At 43.0% G+C, this 19,566-nt stretch overlaps 1 protein-coding gene across 2 annotated transcripts; it reads left to right on the top strand.

Moving 5' to 3' along the window:
* Positions 1 to 4,396: 4,396 nt before the first annotated feature.
* LOC139565993 (plakophilin-2-like) lies at positions 4,397 to 15,349 on the top strand. Of its 2 annotated transcripts, XM_071386773.1 has the most exons (13): positions 4,400 to 4,795; positions 5,196 to 5,266; positions 6,114 to 6,766; positions 7,447 to 7,585; positions 7,840 to 8,047; positions 8,317 to 8,494; positions 12,159 to 12,276; positions 12,977 to 13,132; positions 13,438 to 13,614; positions 13,847 to 14,000; positions 14,162 to 14,354; positions 14,659 to 14,746; positions 14,853 to 15,349. In XM_071386773.1, the coding sequence occupies exons 1-13, from the start codon at positions 4,606 to 4,608 to the stop codon at positions 14,907 to 14,909; spliced, it is 2,382 nt and encodes a 793-aa protein (XP_071242874.1). In that variant the 5' UTR covers positions 4,400 to 4,605; the 3' UTR covers positions 14,910 to 15,349. The 2 variants fall into 2 exon arrangements, with proteins under 2 accessions (XP_071242875.1, XP_071242874.1); XM_071386774.1 differs by lacking the exons at positions 13,847 to 14,000; positions 14,162 to 14,354 and having other exon boundaries at positions 4,397 to 4,795.
* Positions 15,350 to 19,566: the final 4,217 nt, after the last annotated feature.

Here is a 19,566-nt window from a genome sequence, read left to right as displayed (position 1 = left end):
ATACATTTAAACTCAGTTTTTCACAATTCCTGACATTTAATCCTAGTAAAAATGTCCTGTTTTAGGTCATTTAGGATCACCACTTTATTTTAAGAATGTGAAATGTCAGAATTCCCAGTGGGTCAGAAGTTTACATACACTCAATTAGTATTTGGTAGCATACCCTTAAATTGTTGAACTTGGGTCAAACGTTTCGGGTAGCCTTCCACAAGCTTCCCACAATAAGTTGGGTGAATTTTGGCCCATTCCTCCTGACAGAGCTGGTGTAACTGAGTCAGGTTTGTAGGCCTCCTTGCTCGCACAAGCTTTTTCAGTTCTGCCCACAAATGTAAAATAGGATTGAGGTCAGGGCTTTGTGATGGCCACTCCAATACCTTGACTTTGTTGTCCTTAAGCCATTTTGCCACAACTTTGGAAGTATACTTGGGGTCATTGTCCATTTGGAAGACCCATTTGCGATCAAGCTTTAACTTCCTGACTGATGTCTTGAGATGTTGCTTCAATATCTCCACATAGTTTTCTATCCTCATGATGCCATCTATTTTGTGAAGTGCACCAGTCCCTCCTGCAGCAAAGCACCCCCACAACATGGTGCTGCCACCCCCGTGCTTCACGGTTGGGATGGTGTTCTTCGGCTTGCAAGCCTCCCCCTTTTTCCTCCAAACATAACGATGATCATTATGGCCAAACAGTTCTATTTTTGTTTCATCAGACCAGAGGACATTTCTCCAAAAAGTATGAACTTTGTCCCCATGAGCAGTTGCAAACTGTAGTCTGGCTTTTTTATGGCGGTTTTGGAGCAGTGGCTTCTTCCTTGCTGAGCGGACTTTCAGGTTATGTCGATATAGGACTTGTTTTACTGTGGATATAGATACTTTTGTACCTGTTTCCTCCAGCATCTTCACAAGGTCCTTTGCTGTTGTTCTGGGATTGATTTGCACTTTTCGCACCAAAATACGTTCATCTCTAGGAGACAGAACACGTCTCCTTCCTGAGCGGTATGACGGCTGCGTGGTCCCATGGTGTTTATACTTGCGTACTATTGTTTGTACAGATGAACAGGTGTTTGGAAATTGCTCCCAAGGATGAACCAGACTTGTGGAAGTCTACAATTTTGGTCTGATTTCTTTTGATTTTCCCATGATGTCAAGCAAAGAGGCACTGAGTTTGAAGGTAGGCCTTGAAATACATTCACAGGTACACCTCCAATTGACTCAAATGATGTCAATTAGCCTATCAGAAGCTTCTAAAGCCATGCCATCATTTTCTGAGATTTTCCAAGCTGTTTAAAGGCACAGTCAAATTAGTGTATGTAAACTTCTGACCCACTGGAATTGTGATACAGTGAGTTATAAGTGAAATAATCTGTCTGTAAACAATTGTTGGAAATATTACTTGTGTCATGCACAAAGTAGATGTCCTAACCGACTTGCCAAAACTATAGTTTGTTAACAAGAAATTATGGAGTGGTTAAAAAACGAGTTTTAATGACTCCAACGTAAGTGTATGTAAACTTCCGACTTCAACTGTATATATATATTTTTTTTTTTATGTCTTGCGTGCCGGATTAAAGTACGTTGCCCCCCCTTAGGTTAGGGTATGGGCAGGCATAAGCTACAGACAATAAATAAAATAGCCTTTTATCGCCATTCATCTCGATTCAGCATTATAATACACAGCCCTATGTCGCAAGGATCTGTACTCAATTCCTGGAAGCTGAAAATTGCCCAGTTATCCATGGCCTGCATACTCACCAGACATGTCACCCATTGAGCATGTTTGGGATGCTCTGAATCGACATGTATGGCAGCGTATTCCAGTTTCCGCCAATATCCAGCAACTTCGCACAGCCATTGAAGAGGAGTGAGACACTATTCCACAGGCCACAATCAACAGCCTGATCAACTTTATGCAAAGGAGATGTCACACTGCATGAGGCAAATGGTGGTCACACCAGATACTGACTGGTTTTCTGATCCACGCCCCTACTTTTTTTGAAGGTATCTGTGACCAACAGATTCATATCTGTATTCCCAGTCATGTGAAATTCATAGATGTAGGGCCTAATGAATTCATTTCAATTGACTGATATCCTGATATGAACTGTAAATCTTTGAAATTGTTGCATTTATATTTTTGTTCAGTATGGATAACCTGAAGGCTACCTACCTCTGTTTAGGTGTCCCAGGTGTCTTTGATGCTGTAGCAGTGTCTTCAGGTGCTCAAGGTCAGAGACAGACTGAACACACTCCTCCAGGTCAGAGAAGGCAAGGCTGTGACAAGATGCTGTCTGAGGGTGAGAGGAAAACTTAAAGTTAAAATGGAAAATGGAAAAGGAGGGTGCAGTCCAATCCCATATCAACCCCTAGCTCCTACCCACTGGAAACGTGTTGATGTTCAGTCCATTTATTCATCTATTAAAGGGGGTTCATTCATTCATAACTGTAAACGCAACATTTTTCACATTTGAATTGATAGCATGAAGATGCAGTCATATCAGTACCTGTGTAAAACTGGGCCCTAACAGCAACTCCTCCAGTCTGGAGAATAACTCCCACACCAGAATCTGCAGTGCTGTGTCATACTTAGTACCGTACTGCACTGGGAACACCTCCTTTAATGAAAATGTAGAGAGCCATTACACAGTGAGGTGAATGGTTTTGCCTATAACACTTGTTACAGTCAATATGCATTAGTTTAATAAAATACTTTTTAAAATCCATTTGCACTAATATTCTTGATATTTGTCACAGTACCCAGCTTGACACACAACACACACATCACATGCTTAGGAGCATTACATTCCTTTTCAGGTGCATGCCTGCCTGCTTGCTCTTCAGGCATAAACAAAACTTTTGCTTGATTATTACACAGAACTACCCAACTTTGGTATAGAAATCATAAAGTGTGACTTTGTGAGATTCAAATGGTATTAGTAATTGACAGGTGTGATAAAGGTGTTGTGTATTAGAAATTATTGGATAGTAAATGGAAACAATGACAAAAAAAAGACCTCATCCAGAAATTCTGCATAATTTACAACAGTGGTTCCCAATCAGGGGTACTAGGAGCCCTGGGGGTACTTGGCCTATCCACAGGGTGGTACTTGAGAATACTCAGAGACCATAGGCCTACTGTTAAAATGCATGAGGGGGTACTTCAGGGGTACTCCGGGCACAGCAAAATTCAGTTGGTGGTATAGTGACCGAAAAAGGTTGGGAACCACTGATCTACAATAGGGATGGGCAATGTTGATGGGGGTGGGGGGTAGGGATGGGCAATGTTGATGGGGGTGGGGCCCCCCCCAAAACAAAAAACTGAATTAATACATTTGCCACTCATGAGGGGCCGCAGTGGCTCGCTGGTTTGTCAACCCACAAGTGCAGTCAGTGCCGGCCCTAGCATTTTGGGGGCCTTAAGTGAAGTTGCCCCTCCCCCCACCTTGCAAGCAAAACATTTGACGGCAAAGAGAAAATTGAAGTTTGAGTTAATTTCCTGCAATTCTACACATTTTGCCATGGGCCAGAGAGAAGATTTTGCAATTGTATAACTCATTTCATGCAATTCTGCTCATTTTTTTCAATAGAGCAGCCTGGTCTCAGGCTATATGTAACATAGTAAATGTAAATCTGTGACACTCAAATTAGTATGATATGTTATATTTGGTATGGTATAATTACATAAGACAGGTTACTTAAGACAAAAACAAAAGGAGGGTGGTTGGTCAGAGTGGATGGGTGGGTGTATAACTTTAGCAACTTTTCAACTACTTTTCATGTTAGCTAACCCTTCCGCTAAGCCCTAGCCTAGCTAGCGTGAGCCCTCTAGCTTACGACAACAACAACAAATTGGTATTCGTAACATATCATAAGTTTAGCAAATTAGTTTCATACGAATTGTCATTCGTAACATATACGAAATAGATGATGGGCATACACAAAATAATACATACCATACTAAACATAACATATCATACTAAATGGAATGTCTCTAATTTACATACAGAATAATACAAAATGCTCTGAGACCAGGTTGGGCAGAGAGAAACATTTACAGTTTTACAGACAATTTCCTGCAATTTTTTAACATTTTGCCATAGGGTGGAGACATGTTTGCAGTTTTTTATATGGTATCTGATGATCAATGGGGGGAGGTCGATAATTCGAACATGATTAGATAGCTGGGCGCTAGACTAATTGACCAATCTAAAAATGTTTTGCTCATATGAACTAAGTGAGTGACAGTCAGTAACTGACATAAGAGAAAAACTGCTGATGCACAACCACATTTCGAAATAGCATATTGTATGTTCTACTAGTCCAACTATCAACAGTAAATTGAAACCCTGAAAGTTCCTTAAAAAAAAGGGGTGGGGGGGAGACTTATCCGCGGGCCTATACTTCCTTATTTGTAAAATGATATTACAGGTGTCGACTATACAGACCACACCCCAGTGACAATGAACTCAACTGTCTCACTTGCGCTGGAACAGACTCACCCGAGTACTTCACCGTATATGAACGGGTCGGGAAAGGACGATAGTGACACTTTTGATGAATCTGCGGGCTATTTTATGGAATTACACGTTTGGAGAGCTACGGAATCATGGAAGCGCCGCAATTTATGAAGTCAGTTTTACCTGCACTAGACTCATTCACACTTGACGCAGATGACACGAGTTTGGCATTACCACCGGAGGATAATACAAAGACTCATTCAACCGACCGGGGTTTTCGTGTTCAGCAACAAGTGCAGCTCACACTTGCTCGTAAGGGCAAAAAGACAACGTCCAATGGTAAAATAGTAGTTTACAATGTGTTTTTCATTGAGTCTGTACGAAGAAACAAGGTCTGTAAGATTAGCCTATTGAAATCGCCAAGGGAATTAGAATTTTAAGATTGGGGGGGGTAAAAATGTTTCTGCATAGTCTACCAGGAAATACAGGACGGGTCGAAACCAGATGCAACCAAATGGACATGCAGGCCTAGTCATTGGTGTCAAATTCTTAGTGACATTGTATTTGTCATGATGTTTGCAATCATGTCAGCAAACTATTATATTCAATCTCCTCTAGTCTACTGTATTTGCAGTCCTCCCCATTTACCTTTCCAATAGGAACGGGCTGCATCCAGATGGTAATTAGGGAATTGGCGAGATGGCATGATCCTTCAGAACACATGTGGTGTATCTTTCAGGTAGTCTTCATCTATCCAGAAAGCCATCAATTATCACCGGTTCCAGAGATGGAACCTTGAATAACATGAAGGTAAAGCCATTCCTTTAATATACACACAATCCACTATCCACAGTCACAGGTGCTTTAGTTAATCAGAGAGCCTGAATGCTAGAATGAACAGCTATGTGATTCAACTCCGGAGCAAGGGACTTCACCCTCCATGGCAGTCAAGTGCAATGTGTCTGGAGGTTACGTGAAGTGTATATATTTAAAAAAAACTTGAATTCCCTATTTAGTGGGTCACCCGAGGTGATGAACTTCACAAGAAACAGCAAGAAAATGAGATGGTATCTATTGTCCCTAAAATAAATTGTGGGCTGTGTTGGTTTTGAATGTACCTGTTTTGACTGTACTTTGAATGTGCATATGGTTTGAATAAAAACAAATTGGATAGTCTCCAGGATGTGCAGCTATTGTAAGCCCAAAGCCCATAGGGCAGAGATGGGTATCTATCTCAAAAATGTGACAAATAAAGCCTTTCCTCCTCGCACACTTGACATATTTATCGCCCATTTGTCTGTTCTACCAAACGTTGAAATTCTCATCTCACATAGACAATTGAATTGAACTGCATTTTATTGAATAATACCTTTTATTATTCCTAAAGGAAACCTAAAGTGTGGCTTTAAAACACACAATACAGGATGATGCAACAATACAAACAGAACAGTGGTTATTCAGACATCAGAGAGAGCATTTTGTATGATCTTTTTCCCTAAACCTTTTGTGTTGCTTTGAGTCATCACGACCGTCCAATTATTATATGTAACAGCTTTACACAGATGTTTTAGCATTATTAACAGAAATCTCTTTATGGTTGATTCAGTTGTAAGCCTTCTGAAATGGGGCAACCACTGCTTTTCACCTTTCCATGTAGACACACTCACCTTTGAGCCAGATCGGAGGCAGGGACTTCAGCAGCCTGTCGTCTTTGAAGGAGAATATAAGAAGTCCACCTAAGAGGGTGGATTTGACCCCAGTCACCAGCCCTGAGTTACCTCACTCCCATCTGGCTTACAGGACACTCCGTTTCGGAACCTACACTCTACCCGGCCCTAGCCAGCCGCCCATGATGGGGACTTCAGTGGAGCGGTCGTATGGGACAGACTTGATGCGACGTTATGCCCATTCGGAAGTGGCCCGTAGCACAAGGACGCACGCCATGGCTAACGGCGGAAACTACCACTGGGGCCAGTCCCTCAGACAGACTCGAGGTCCTCAGCCCCTCTCTGCAGACCACTCATTCCTGTGCAGCAGCCCTGCGATTCGCACCGACAACAGCCCCTACCTGATGGAGGTTCATAGGGGGGCGAGGAGACAAACAGGCTACGGGTCATTCAATGCTACCCAGAGAGCAGAGGGCCTGGCCTGGCTGGGCCAGGTGGGGAGGGAGAGCCAGAAGCATGTGGGAGCCAAATGGCCTCCCTCGTACCCAACCTCGCTGGTCAGCATGGAGGTGGACATGGGCCAGAAGAGGGAGGCGGTGGAGCCAGAGATCCAGCAGACAGACGTGAATGACGTCACTGCGCTGTAAGACGGCTTATGTGTTCTACACAAACCTGTAGTTGATTACATCTGGCAATTAATTTAGTTCTCAACAACTCAAATCAAATGTTATTTGTCACATGCTTCGTAGACTAACAGTGAAATGCTTACTTACAGGCTCTTCCCAACAATGCAGAGAGAAAGAAAATAGAGAAATAATAGAATAGTAATAATAAATGCACAATGAGTAAGGATAACTTGGCTATATACACGAGGTACCGGTACCGAATTGATTTGCAGCGGTACGAGGTAATTGAGGTAGAGATGTACATACTGTATAACTAGGAATAAAGTGACTAGGATAGATCAACAGCAGCAAAAAGGGTCAATGCAGTCTAGGTAGCTATTTGGTTAACTATGTAACTAGCTATTTAGCAGTTTAATGGCCTTTTAGGATCCTGTTGGTTCCAGACTTCGGTGGCTTATCTAGGCTGGCACTAAAGCTATTGTAAAAGGGTCTTACAGAGCATTATCGGTGGTTCAGTTGCTTATCTGTTGTTTCAGATCAATGATTTACCTAGATTTTGTAATGGGTGTATATAAATGAATACAATGGAAAGCGTTGTGAGGATGAGAAATTGGATGAATCAGCCTTTGGGATTGATAAAGTGAGTGAATGTGTCATTGACTGGAAGTTCCTCTTCAATGCTCTCTCCCATACAAAGGAAGCCAGAGAGCAAGGTGCCTGAGCTGACATTGGAGAGGGCAGTGAACCTGCTGGGCCAAGAGAATGAGGAGATGCAGATCACTGCTGCCAGCTTTATTCAAAACCAATGTTTCAACAGCGCTGATGCTAAGAAGATGGTGAGCTGGGGCCCATCTCTACTACTGTTGACTTGGCCGCTCAATTAAGGTTAAAGGCTTCCAGGCTGCAGGCCTACAATACAGCTGATGTTGACTATACAGTATGTGCCATTTTCAAATAATTGGATTGGTAGGGGTATTTTCCCTTCAATTTATATTGAGATTATGTGGGTGATTCGCATGAGAAATTCATGTTGAGCTCACTCTTCATAGGAAACAAGGGTTGATGAAGATCTCTGCCTGTCTGTCCCCAGGTGTTCTACCTCCACGGTATACCCAGGCTGATCAAACTGCTGCAGAGCGACAGCGAGGAGCTGGAGCGCATAGCGGCGGGGGCGCTCCGAAACGTCGTCTTCGAGAGCAGCGAGAACAAGATGGAGGTGAAGGACAACGAGGGCGTGGCCCCTACACTGCGTCTGCTCAGAAGAAGTCGCGACATAGCGACCCGGCGGCAGCTCACTGGTTAGTTTGAGCACCTGCTCGTGTAGATCTGAAAGAAATTGTCGTAGAACTTTATTAATGACCAGGGCACGTATTCACAAAGTTGCTCAGAGCAGGAGAGCTGATCTAGGATCAGTTTAGCCTTTTAAATCACAATGAATGGGGGGGGGGGCTGATCCTAGATCAGCACTCCTATTCTGAGACGCTTTGTGAATATGTGATTGACATGAACTTACATGGTAAAATGGTAATGACACAGTAGTAACCTAAGAATAAAACATGTTCCACAGGGCTGTTGTGGAACCTATCCTCCCATGACCTGCTGAAGGAGCATCTCTCCAAAGAGGCCCTGGAGATCCTGACCACGTCTGTGCTGGTGCCCTGCTCAGGCCTGTCTGAGGGGGAGAACCCCAAAGATGGCATGCTGGCTGACCCAGACACCTTTTACAATGCCACTGGCTGCCTCCGGTAGGTCGTCTGGTCTGGACGTTTATTGTCCATTTGTGTGTTTGGCACTGACCTATGTAGTATCTGTGGTCAAGTATTTCTAGGGATCCATCTTAGGGCAGCCTGGGATAGACACTCGGCAGTGGGATGCAGAAAGGGATATAGTAGTTATGTTTGGAATGATCATGAAATAATTTCTTGATTGATGGTAGCTGTAGCTTAGTTGGTAGAGCGTGGCGTTTTGCAAAGCCAGGACAGTGGGTTCGATTCCCGGGTCCATCCGTATGTAAAATGTATGCATGCATGACTGTAAGTCGCTTTGGTTAAAAGCTTCTGCTAAATGGTATACAGTGCCTTCAGAAGGTATTCACACCCCTTGACTTTTTCCACATTTTGTTGTTACAAAGTGGGATTAAAATGGATGTCTTATTTTTTTTATTCAACAATCTACACAATACTCTGTCAAAGTGGAAGATTTAAAAAAAAAATATATAATATTGCACTATAAAACACTAATATATCTTGATTAGATAAGTATTCAACCCCCTGAGTCAATACGTTAGAATCACCGTTGGCTGTGAGTCTTTCTCTGTAAGTCTCTTAAGAGCTTTGCACACCTGCATTGTACAATATTTGCCTACTTATTAATGAAAAAATTATTCAAGCTCTGTCAAATTGGTTGTTGTTGATTGCTAGACAGCTATTTTCTAGTCTCGCCATAGATTTTCAAGATGATTTAAGTCAAAACTGTAACTCGGCCACTCAAGAACATTTAATATTGTTTTGTAAGCAACTCCAGTGTATATTTGGCCTTGTGTTTTAGGTAGTTGTCCTGCTGAAAGGGGAATTTGTCTCCGGGTCTGTTGGAAAGCTCACTAACCAAGTTTTTCCTCTAGGATTTTGCCTATGCTTAGCTCTATTCTGTTTATTTTTATTCTAAAAATCTCCTTAGTCAAATCAAATCAAATGTATTTATATAGCCCATCGTACATCAGCTGATATCTCAAAGTGCTGTACAGAAACCCAGCCTAAAACCCCAAACAGCAAGCAATGCAGGTGTAGAAGCACGGTGGCTAGGAAAAACTCCCTAGAAAGGCCAAAACCTAGGAAGAAACCTAGAGAGGAAGCAGGCTATGAGGGGTGGCCAGTCCTCTTCTGGCTGTGCCGGGTGAAGATTATAACAGAACATGGCCAAGATGTTCAAATGTTCATAAATGACCAGCATGGTCAAATAATAATAATCACAGTAGTTATCGAGGGTGCAGCAAGTCAGCACCTCAGGAGTAAATGTCAGTTGGCTTTTTTAGCACGTCCGGTGAACAGGTCAGGGTTCCATAGCCGCAGGCAGAACAGTTGAAACTGGAGCAGCAGCAAGGCCAGGTAGACTGGGGACAGCAAGGAGTCATCATGCCAGGTAGTCCTGACGCATGGTCCTAGGGCTCAGGTCCTCCGAGAGAGAAAGAAAGAGCGAAGGAGAGAATTAGAGGGAGCATACTTAAATTCACACAGGACACCGGATAAGACAGGAGAAAGCACAGCCCCCACACCACTAGAGGGAAACCTTCAACCACCAACTTACCATCCTGAGACAAGGCCGAGTATAGCCCACAAAGATCTCCACCACGGCACAAACCAAGGGGGGGGGGGGCGCCAACCCAGACAGGAAGATCACGTCAGTGACTCAACCCACTCAAGTGACGCACCCCTCCTAGGGAGGGCATGAAAGAGCACCAGTAAGCCAGTGACTCAGCCCCTGTAATAGGGTTAGAGGCAGAGAATCCCAGTGGAGAGAGGGGAACCGGCCAGGCAGAGACAGCAAGGGCGGTTCGTTGCGCCAGAGCCTTTCCGTTCACCTTCACACTCCTGGGCCAGACTACACTCAATCATATGACCTACTGAAGAGATGAGTCTTCAGTAAAGACTTAAAGGTTGAGACCGAGTCTGCGTCTCACATGGGTAGACCATTCCATAAAAATGGAGATCTATAGGAGAAAGCCCTGCCTCCAGCTGTTTGCTTAGAAATTCTAGGGACAATTAGGAGGCCTGCGTCTTGTGACCGTAGCGTACGTGTAGGTATGTACGTCAGGACCAACTCGGAAAGATAGGTAGGAGCAAGCCCATGTAACGCTTTGTAGGTTAACAGTAAAACCTTGAAATCAGCCCTTGCCTTAACAGGAAGCCAGTGTAGGGAAGCTAGCACTGGAGTAATATGATGACATTTTTTAGTTATAGTCAGGATTCTAGCAGCCGTATTTAGCACTAACTGGAGTTTATTTAGTGCTTTATCCGGGTAGCCGGAAAGTAGAGCATTGCAGTAGTCTAACCTAGAAGTAACAAAAGCATGGATACATTTTTCTGCATCTTTTTTGGACAGAAAATTTCAGATTTTTGCAATGTTACGTAGATGGAAAAAAGCTGTCCTTGAAACAGTCTTGATATGTTCGTCAAAAGAGAGATCAGGGTCCAGAGTAACGCCGAGGTCCTTCACAGTTTTATTTGAGACGACTTTACAACCATCAAGATTAATTGTCAGATTCAACAGAAGATCTCTTTGTTTCTTGGGACCTAGAACAAGCATCTCTGTTTTGTCCGAGTTTAAAAGTAGAACGTTTTCAGCCATCCACTTCCTTATGTCTGAAACACAGGCTTCTAGCGAGGGCAATTTTGGGGCTTCACCATGTTTCATTGAAATGTACAGCTGTGTGTCATCCGCATAGCAGTGAAAGTTAACATTATGTTTTCGAATGACATCCCCAAGAGGTAAAATATATACCTTTACCTTTTATATACCGTTACTCCTTTCTACCTGGCAAATCAGGCATGATTACATTTACATTTAAGTCATTTAGCAGACGCTCTTATCCAGAGCGACTTACAAATTGGTGCATTCACCTTATGATGTCCAGTGGAACAACCACTTTACAATAGTGCATCTAACACTTTAGATGACCTCTGCCTAGGCAGCATCACCTCGATGGAACAGCAATGCGCTGGAAACAATATCCTGCATACCTTGTGTTCCTGTTGAACCGACTGCCATTGGTTTGGCACAGATATACCACCTGACAAACACAACATGGTATAACAAGGAGTGTTTTGCTTTTGCCTAGCAACCGATACAACTGAAAACAGTCTGGGACTAAATTATTAATGGAGCCCTCTCCCTCTTAGTGGCTCTAGTAGAATTGAAACCTGAATCCATATTGGCTGGTGCTATCAAGCCCTGGCAACCATTGACTTGTGTAACGCTGAGGAATTCCTCCGTCTGGCATGATTTAAAACGAAAACACATAACACTCCAACTCACAGCCATAACCTTGGGTCATCACTAATGCTACTGTATTTGGCTTGACGTTAATGACTTCATCTAAAAGGAAGTGGAACAGTTGACTCATTGACAAGTGGTTGAAATTAAAGTGAAAGATTAACTCCTGTTACTCTTTTTCTTACGTTTCCTTTGTGCTTGAAATGCATGTTGCTATCTCAACACAGATACATTTTATTTCAATGACCTATTCTAATGGCTTTAACTGCAGACAACAGAACCTTTTTAAAGTACTCCAAATATCTCTCTGCTACATAAACATTTGGCTCATCCGGCCAACAGCTAGGATAGATATTTAGCCAGTTTGGCCAATGTTGTTGCCTAGTGGCGATAATGACAACCTGTCATTGTTGTTGACAGAAACATAAGCTCGGCTGGTCCAGAAGGGAGAAAAGCCATGCGGCAGTGTGAGAACCTTATTGACTCACTGGTATACTACATCCGCGGGACCATAGCTGACTACAAGCCTGATGACAAGGTACTGCATGTGAATGACTGTCACGTCCTGACCATAGAAAGCCTGTATTTTCTATGGCAGAGTAGGTCAGGGTGTGACTAGGGGTGTTTAGTCTAGTGTATTATTTCTATGGGGGGTTCTAGGTTTATTTTCTATGTTGGTGTTTGTGTATGATTCCCAATTAGAGGCAGCTGGTAATTGTTGTCTCTAATTGGGGATCATACTTAAGTTGCATTTTTTTCCACCTGTGGGTTATGGGATATTGTTTCTGTGTAGTTGCCAGTTTAGCACTGCATTGTCGTCACGGTTCGTTTATTCTTTATATTGTTTTGTATTTGCTTAAGTTTCACTTTCATTAAAATTATGTGGAACTCAACGTACGCTGCGCCTTGGTCCGTTTCTACAAACGAACATGACAATGACTAAAGTAACATTTGCTAAGCTTTTGTGCAAAGTGTTCACTTGTTTATTTTCGTACAAGCATTACTAAACATTTGTAGGTGGAATAAATATTGACACAGGGAAATGAAATAAGACTGTTTGCCTATATTTTATTAATTTATGTCTCTAGAACAATGTATTAATCTCTCCTTTAGTGTTAAATATTGAGAACATGAACCAGCTCTATTCTCCAATATTTTTATTTTGCAATCGACATCTGCAGAATGTTTGATCTTAAAATCATAGTCCCCTGAACAGAACCACTTCTTTCCTCCCACAGTCCACAGAGAACTGTGTGTGCATCCTACACAACCTCTCCTACCAGGTGGAGCTTCCACAGAAGTACGCCAGCGAGCTCCATGAGTCTCGACTCAACCTGGCTCCAAAGACCAAGACCCCAGGCTGTTTCGGCTCCCGCAGTGCCAAAATCATCCAGGTAGGCTCCCACGTGGCTGTTATCATCGTTGTTGCCCTTATGTACTTGACATGCACTGTTTCTATCTGGTTATAATTAAGTTATTACCACTAAAGAAAATGAGCGATTCCTATGTTATGGATAATCCGCCTTGGTAAGTGGTAAAGCATACATTTTGAACTAACTCTTTAAGCCCGGTTTTCTTTGACAAATGTATTTGTTAAGAGCCTCATACACGTTAATTGAAAATTAATGTGAAACCTGGTATCTGGGAGTTAACTTTGAATTAAAGGGCTTCCTGTTTTCTGGTTGTTTTGGTCCTATAGCGTCTTGAACCAAAGCGCCCTCTGCTGGAGGAGAAGGGTAGTCCCTGTGGGATGGAGTGGCTGTGGAGCGCCATCACTGTGCGCATGTACCTGTCAATCATGGCCCGCAGCATCCGTCCCTACACTCAGGAGGCTGCCATCGGAGCCCTACAGAACATCACAGCTGGGAACGGCCTAGTAAGGCTATATCACAGATCTTATTTCTATGGGCTATGTACTGTTCTGGGAGTGTGGAATTGATTTGCCCATGGGTTTGATTGGAATAACTACAATACAGCCACACATCTATTATATTGTAATGACTTGACTGTGTATAGTAAGTATTACATTGATGTGACTACTATATTGTGCATTACTATATTGACTGTGAGTTGGTGATAATGTTAGGCTCATGGCTCTGTATGGGCAGGTATCCCAGGCCATCGCCCACACCATAGTACAGCGGGAGAATGGTCTACTACAGGCCATGAAGATGCTCCAGGAAGGAGGGATGGATGTGAAGAAGACTGCTGTATCCCTGCTATGTAACATCTCACGCCACAGAGAGCTTCACGCTCACATTGGTGAGCTGTGAATTGACTCATCAACTGCAATGTTTTAGTCCTACATAAGTCCCACAAAGTATTTTTCTTTGGACTTGTAAGTGTATGTAAAAGCACAGAAGCATAAAAACCTGACGCTGTAGAAAATGAATCTCTCACGAAGCGTTCCACTTTCTTTGTAGTCAAACAGTTGTTGCCACAGCTGGTGGTCATGTTACCCAACTCGGACACGAGCACAGACCTGCCTACAGAGGTGACTGTGTCCCTGTGCCACATCCTCATCAACCTGAGCCAGGATGAAACGCAGCACGTCAGGGCCATCGTCAACCACGGGGCGCTGCCCAAGATCATCAACATCAGCGCAAAGGACAACGGGTCAGTGGGTAGCTTCTGAAGACCATGGCTGCGTTCCAGGCTGACTACATTGTCTGGATTTAACATGTCAACTAACCACATCATGATATACCGCACGTAGCAGTCTGATGCCCGACTGCACAGTCGATGTGGCACTGTTGGTTGATGCTATGTAAAGACTGCAGATGGCCTTAAAATGCACTGTATTATTCCTGAACATTATGAGTTGGATTGGAGGGAATTTATTTTAATCTGTTAAACCTCTTCTCCTTGCTTTATGCTGTTCCTTTTATGTCCAATGACAGTAACCTTGTGTCCCTTTTAGGTTTGGTCCCACCAGGGCTGGCCAGGCAGCCTGCATCCTACTACACAGCATGTGGAGCCACTCAGAGCTCCACAGGGCCTATAGGAAGGTGAGGTCCCTACACAGTATAACCTCAAAGGATAAGAAACATTTGGTGTGGTGACAATAGTTGTTAATTCATCTAATATGTTGCTTTTCCTCTCATCATTTGGTAGGCTGGATATAGGAAAGCAGACTTCGTCAACAGCAGGACATCAAAGGCTGTACATTAAATACGGAACTAAGCGGAGGATCACAAAGCATTGTGCTGATTGAGGCAGTAGTGTAGTTTTTCTTCTGTATGGACTTGGATTACTCAATTCACTGCTTTATAAAATACTTGTTTTGTGTGTTGTCTTCTCCACTGTGTGTGTGTTCCAGTAACAACAATTGCTGAAAGCTCTTGGTAGCAGACCAAGTAGTCTACGATGGGGAAAAACAATGATTAAAAACAAAACTGATGGAGGATCAGCAATGACTTGAAATCCATTTGAAGGAAGGATTTTGAGGAAGAATATGAATCAGCATAGAAGTGGAAGACAAGATAAGGATAACATTATCTACTGTATGTTATGAATGAATATCATAACTGAAGTTGTAAAATATAGTTTTGATGTTAACATATTTGGGGTTGTAAACTTTATTAAATTACTACCTGTCGGTCTATTAAAAATGTCCACAATCATGGATTTTTTTTGGGGGGGTCAATCAATCAAAAACAGAGCCACGAACGTCGCAGATAGACATGGTTTCTTATTCTACATGCCAAAGGGCATGTTTGTTCTACATAACAGATTTCTATCTGAGTGTAACAAAACGTTGCGTCCTACTGAACGCACCCCTGGTGTGATCTCTGTAATGCAAACAGTGACGAGTGCTGAAAAAAAATGCCTACAAGCCACAATATATTTTATTAATCTGAAGTTGATAGATGTGCTCCAGGTTTAGAGTAAATATTTGTATATACATATTTGTTAGCCTACATATTGCACTCGAGATTACTTGGGAACTGCATGGGTAGGTAGGTGTTGAATCGTTTTGTTACTACACTGTTTTAGTACTTTGCTTAAAATAAAATATGATTAGGGTTTAATCATGAAGGTTAAATGGTTATTTTGTGGTGGTAGTCTTGACAGCAAAGACGCAACACTTTATATGCCCGGCCACCTCCCAGTCCCACCTTTCAACTGCATCTCTTTGGCGCGCTGGAACGTTGATCGGCTGCGGTTGTATGTCATCCTGGCAAACGTCAGATCCATTTAGGCCCATAGATGGCTTCGGGCATTCACCACTTGGGACTCAGTTGGTTGGTGTGTGCACCAGAATAGTCGAGGCCATGGACTCGATCAATTGTTCGATCTGCCTGGATCTACTGAAGGATCCAGTGACTATTCCCTGTGGACACAGCTACTGTAAAGGCTGTATCAAGGGATATTGGAGTCTTGATGACCAAAAGGGAATTCACAGCTGCCCCCAGTGCCGACAGACCTTCACCCCAAGACCTGCTCTGAACAGAAACATTCTGCTGGCTGAGTTGGTAGAGAAATTGAAGACCGATTTCAAACCGGTTCCCTCTGCTTCTTGTTTCCCTGGACCTGAAGATGTGAAGTATGATCATGATGACTCAGCCACAGCAGCAGAGAGGACTGAGAAACAGGTAGGCCTATGGATCTGGAACATAATACTGCCATCTATAATGTATTATATTTAGAGATCAGCTTCGTTATTGCTGACTGTTTTGCCAGAAACTGGAAGAGCAGGAAATTCCAGCCAACTCCAATGTTGAGCTGTTCCAGTGACACACACTCTGGGTTCAGTATCACATAATCCACAATTAGGTTCTTATTTGTAAATTCTCTATTCTGCTTTCAAATTGACTGATGATAGAGTCAAAAACCAACTATGTTAGACAAAATAGGCTGTCACAACAAAATAATTTTAAAACAAACAAAGGATGGAGTAGATTACAGTAAACGGCAGGACGGGCCAGATAACATCCAGACCGTATCCTCAAAAGTCAAAGGTCACTCATTTACATACACTGCAGAGGCATGAACTCTGAACTATCGTAACCTTTTTGTCTTGAAGGCACTCATTTATCAGTTAAATTAGTCTAAGTGATTTGTTTAGCATAATAAGTGTGTTGCCATATGACAAGTGTAGTTCAATAACTATTTCCCCACTCAAAAACATAACTTGGTCTATTATGAAAACTGTTTTCATTTTGGTAATCATTTGAAAATGTTATTCTCTACAGGGGCAGTTGAGGGAGAAACGGCAGCAAGTCGGGCTGACAATCTGTGAGAGAGAAGGAGATGCAGGACATAAGACAGGCGGTGATGTCCCTTTCAGTCAGTATTTATTAACCATTTAGAGCAGGGGTGTCAAACTCAATCCATGGAGGGCCGAGTGTCTGCGGGTTTTTGTTTCTTCCTTTCAATTAAGACCTAGACAACCAGGGGAGGGGAGTTCCTTACTAATCAGTGACCTTAATTCATCAATCAAGTACAAGGGTGGACCGAAAACCCGTAGACACTCGGCCCTCCATGGAATGAGTTTGACGCGTGTGATTTAGAGTATGTACATTTATTTTGCAGAAAGTTACGTACTATTCCTGAACTAAAACCAGGGAGGAGCCTAATACCACTGGGACACACTATAGGGAACAGACAGATTGTCTGGGGTGTGATAGACCATAGAGAATGATAGAGGCCTCTAGTGGCCAAAAGGCCGAATTAGCGTGGGCAGCGCCATAGAGGGCTTCCACCATTTTAATGTAGGGCGGGACTTCTAACTTCATTGGCTGATCCCTCCTGGTGACTTTGTTGGAGTCATGTCCAACTGGGTCATCAGGAGGGATTAGCCAATTGTGAGGAAGAAAATGTACTACTTCAAAATGGAGACTGACTCAATTGCGCTGTCCATTCTGTCACAGACACTAAAATGACACAGATGCAAAGAGGAATGCTCTATCTATCTCTATGGGACTAGGTGAGAGCAGAGTGAATGTGCTGGTTAAAATGGCCCCCCTTCCTTCTCTCTTCTTCTCTCGTAACAGCTTTCTGCACAGGCAGCAGTGGAGTACTGTGAGCTGGTCTTTGCTGAGCTGATCCGCTCCATTGAGAGAAGGCGCTGTGAGGTGAAGGAGCTGATCAGCGCCCACCAGAGGGTGTCAGTAAGCCAGGCTGAAGGACTCCTGGAGCGACTGGAGCAGGAGATAGCTGAGCTGAAGAGGAGAGACAAGAATCTGGAGCAGCTCGCACCAACAGAGGATAATTTCCTCTTTCTATCCACAGTGGCAGGGTGGTGTTCAGAGCTAGGCACGAAACTACCCGAGCTTGTTCAATAAGAATGTTTATTTTTGTGTCATAATATGTTCCCCGTTTGTGCCCATCAAACATGACCCAGGATTCCTTACTTCTACACAACATATAACCTCTGAGCTCCAGAATTCTTCATATTTTCTTATTGTCTATTCTTCCTCTCACTCTCTCTCGCTGTAGACTTTCCAGTCTCTTTGTGTGGCTCCTGGATCTGAGCTCTTACCCTATATCACTGCCAACCAACACTTCTCCTTTGAGGAAGTGAAGAACTCCATCTCTGGAATGATGGAGCGACTGGAGGATGTATTGAAGGAGGAAATGGTCCAGATACCTGGAAAAGGTAAGTGTTACAGATATAGTGAAGATAAAATATTTGGTTAACTTTCTGTTAAATGCTTCTTGATTATAAATGAATACATCCATTTGTCTGCCTATCCTGTATAGTAACGGCTGTCTCCGACATCTGTGTCCTCAGCCCAAGACCAGAATGTGAGTAATACACACACACAATGAATGAATATTTAATCTTTTGTATATATATATTTGTGTAGAATGCTTCTTAATTAAACATTAATTATTCAATGTATCTCCCTACTCTATATAGTAGTGGCTGCCGCTGAAGTACATTATCATCATGAGCCCAAGACCAGAGTGGAGTTCTTGGAGAGTAAGTAATACCGACACACATACACACACACACATACACACACACACAATGACCCTCCTCCACAGAGTCCAGACCACATTCACTGAGGACCTCTGTACTGGGTTTTGGGTTGGTCCTGGTTGTGGATCATCTGTGGCTCTGTGTTGACTGAACGTCATAGAATAAAGTGCATTTAAAATCAAATTGTATTTGTCAAATGCGCCGAATACAACAGGTGTAGGCTTTACTGTGCTTACTTACGAGCCCTTTCCCAACAATACCTAGTTAAAAAGTAGGAAAAAATAGGGGGAAAATGAAGGAAACAGTAACACAATAAAATAACGAGGCTATATACAAGGAGTACCTGTACCGACTCAATGTGCAGGGGTACGAGGTAATCGAGGTAATATGTATATGTAGGTAGGGGTAAAAGTGACTAGGCAATCAGGATGGATAGTAAACAGAGTAGCAGCAGTGTATGCGAAGTGTGTGAAAGTGTGTGTGTGTGTGTGTGTGTGTGTGTGTGTGTGTGTGTGCGTGTGTGTGTGTGTGTGTGTGTGTGTGTGTGTGTGTGTGTGTGTGTGTGTGTGTGTGTGTGTGTGTGTGTGTGTGTGTGTGTGTGTGTGTGTGTGTGTGTGTGTGTGTGTGTGTGTGTGTGTGTGTGTGTGTGTGTTGGAGTGTCAGTGTAGTATGTGTGGGTAGAGTCCAGTGAGTGTATAGAGCCAGTGCTCTATGCACAAGGGGGTCAATGAAAATTGGAAGGAAATCACTTGGGAAAGCTGGAGAAAGTTGATTTGCTTAAAATCGTGACATGGATGAAGGGAGTTGACACTTCATTTAGGAGTCCTGCTGCGAAGCCGCTCTTTATCTACAATGTTTGATTCCAGCTTTACTATTGGGGAGGGCTGGGGCCTATGTTTT

The sequence above is a fragment of the Salvelinus alpinus genome, chromosome 37, assembly GCF_045679555.1.
Source record: "Salvelinus alpinus chromosome 37, SLU_Salpinus.1, whole genome shotgun sequence".
NCBI lineage: Eukaryota > Metazoa > Chordata > Actinopteri > Salmoniformes > Salmonidae > Salvelinus > Salvelinus alpinus.
Note: the sequence above shows the minus strand (reverse complement) of the source record. Positions and strands in the feature narration are given on the sequence as shown.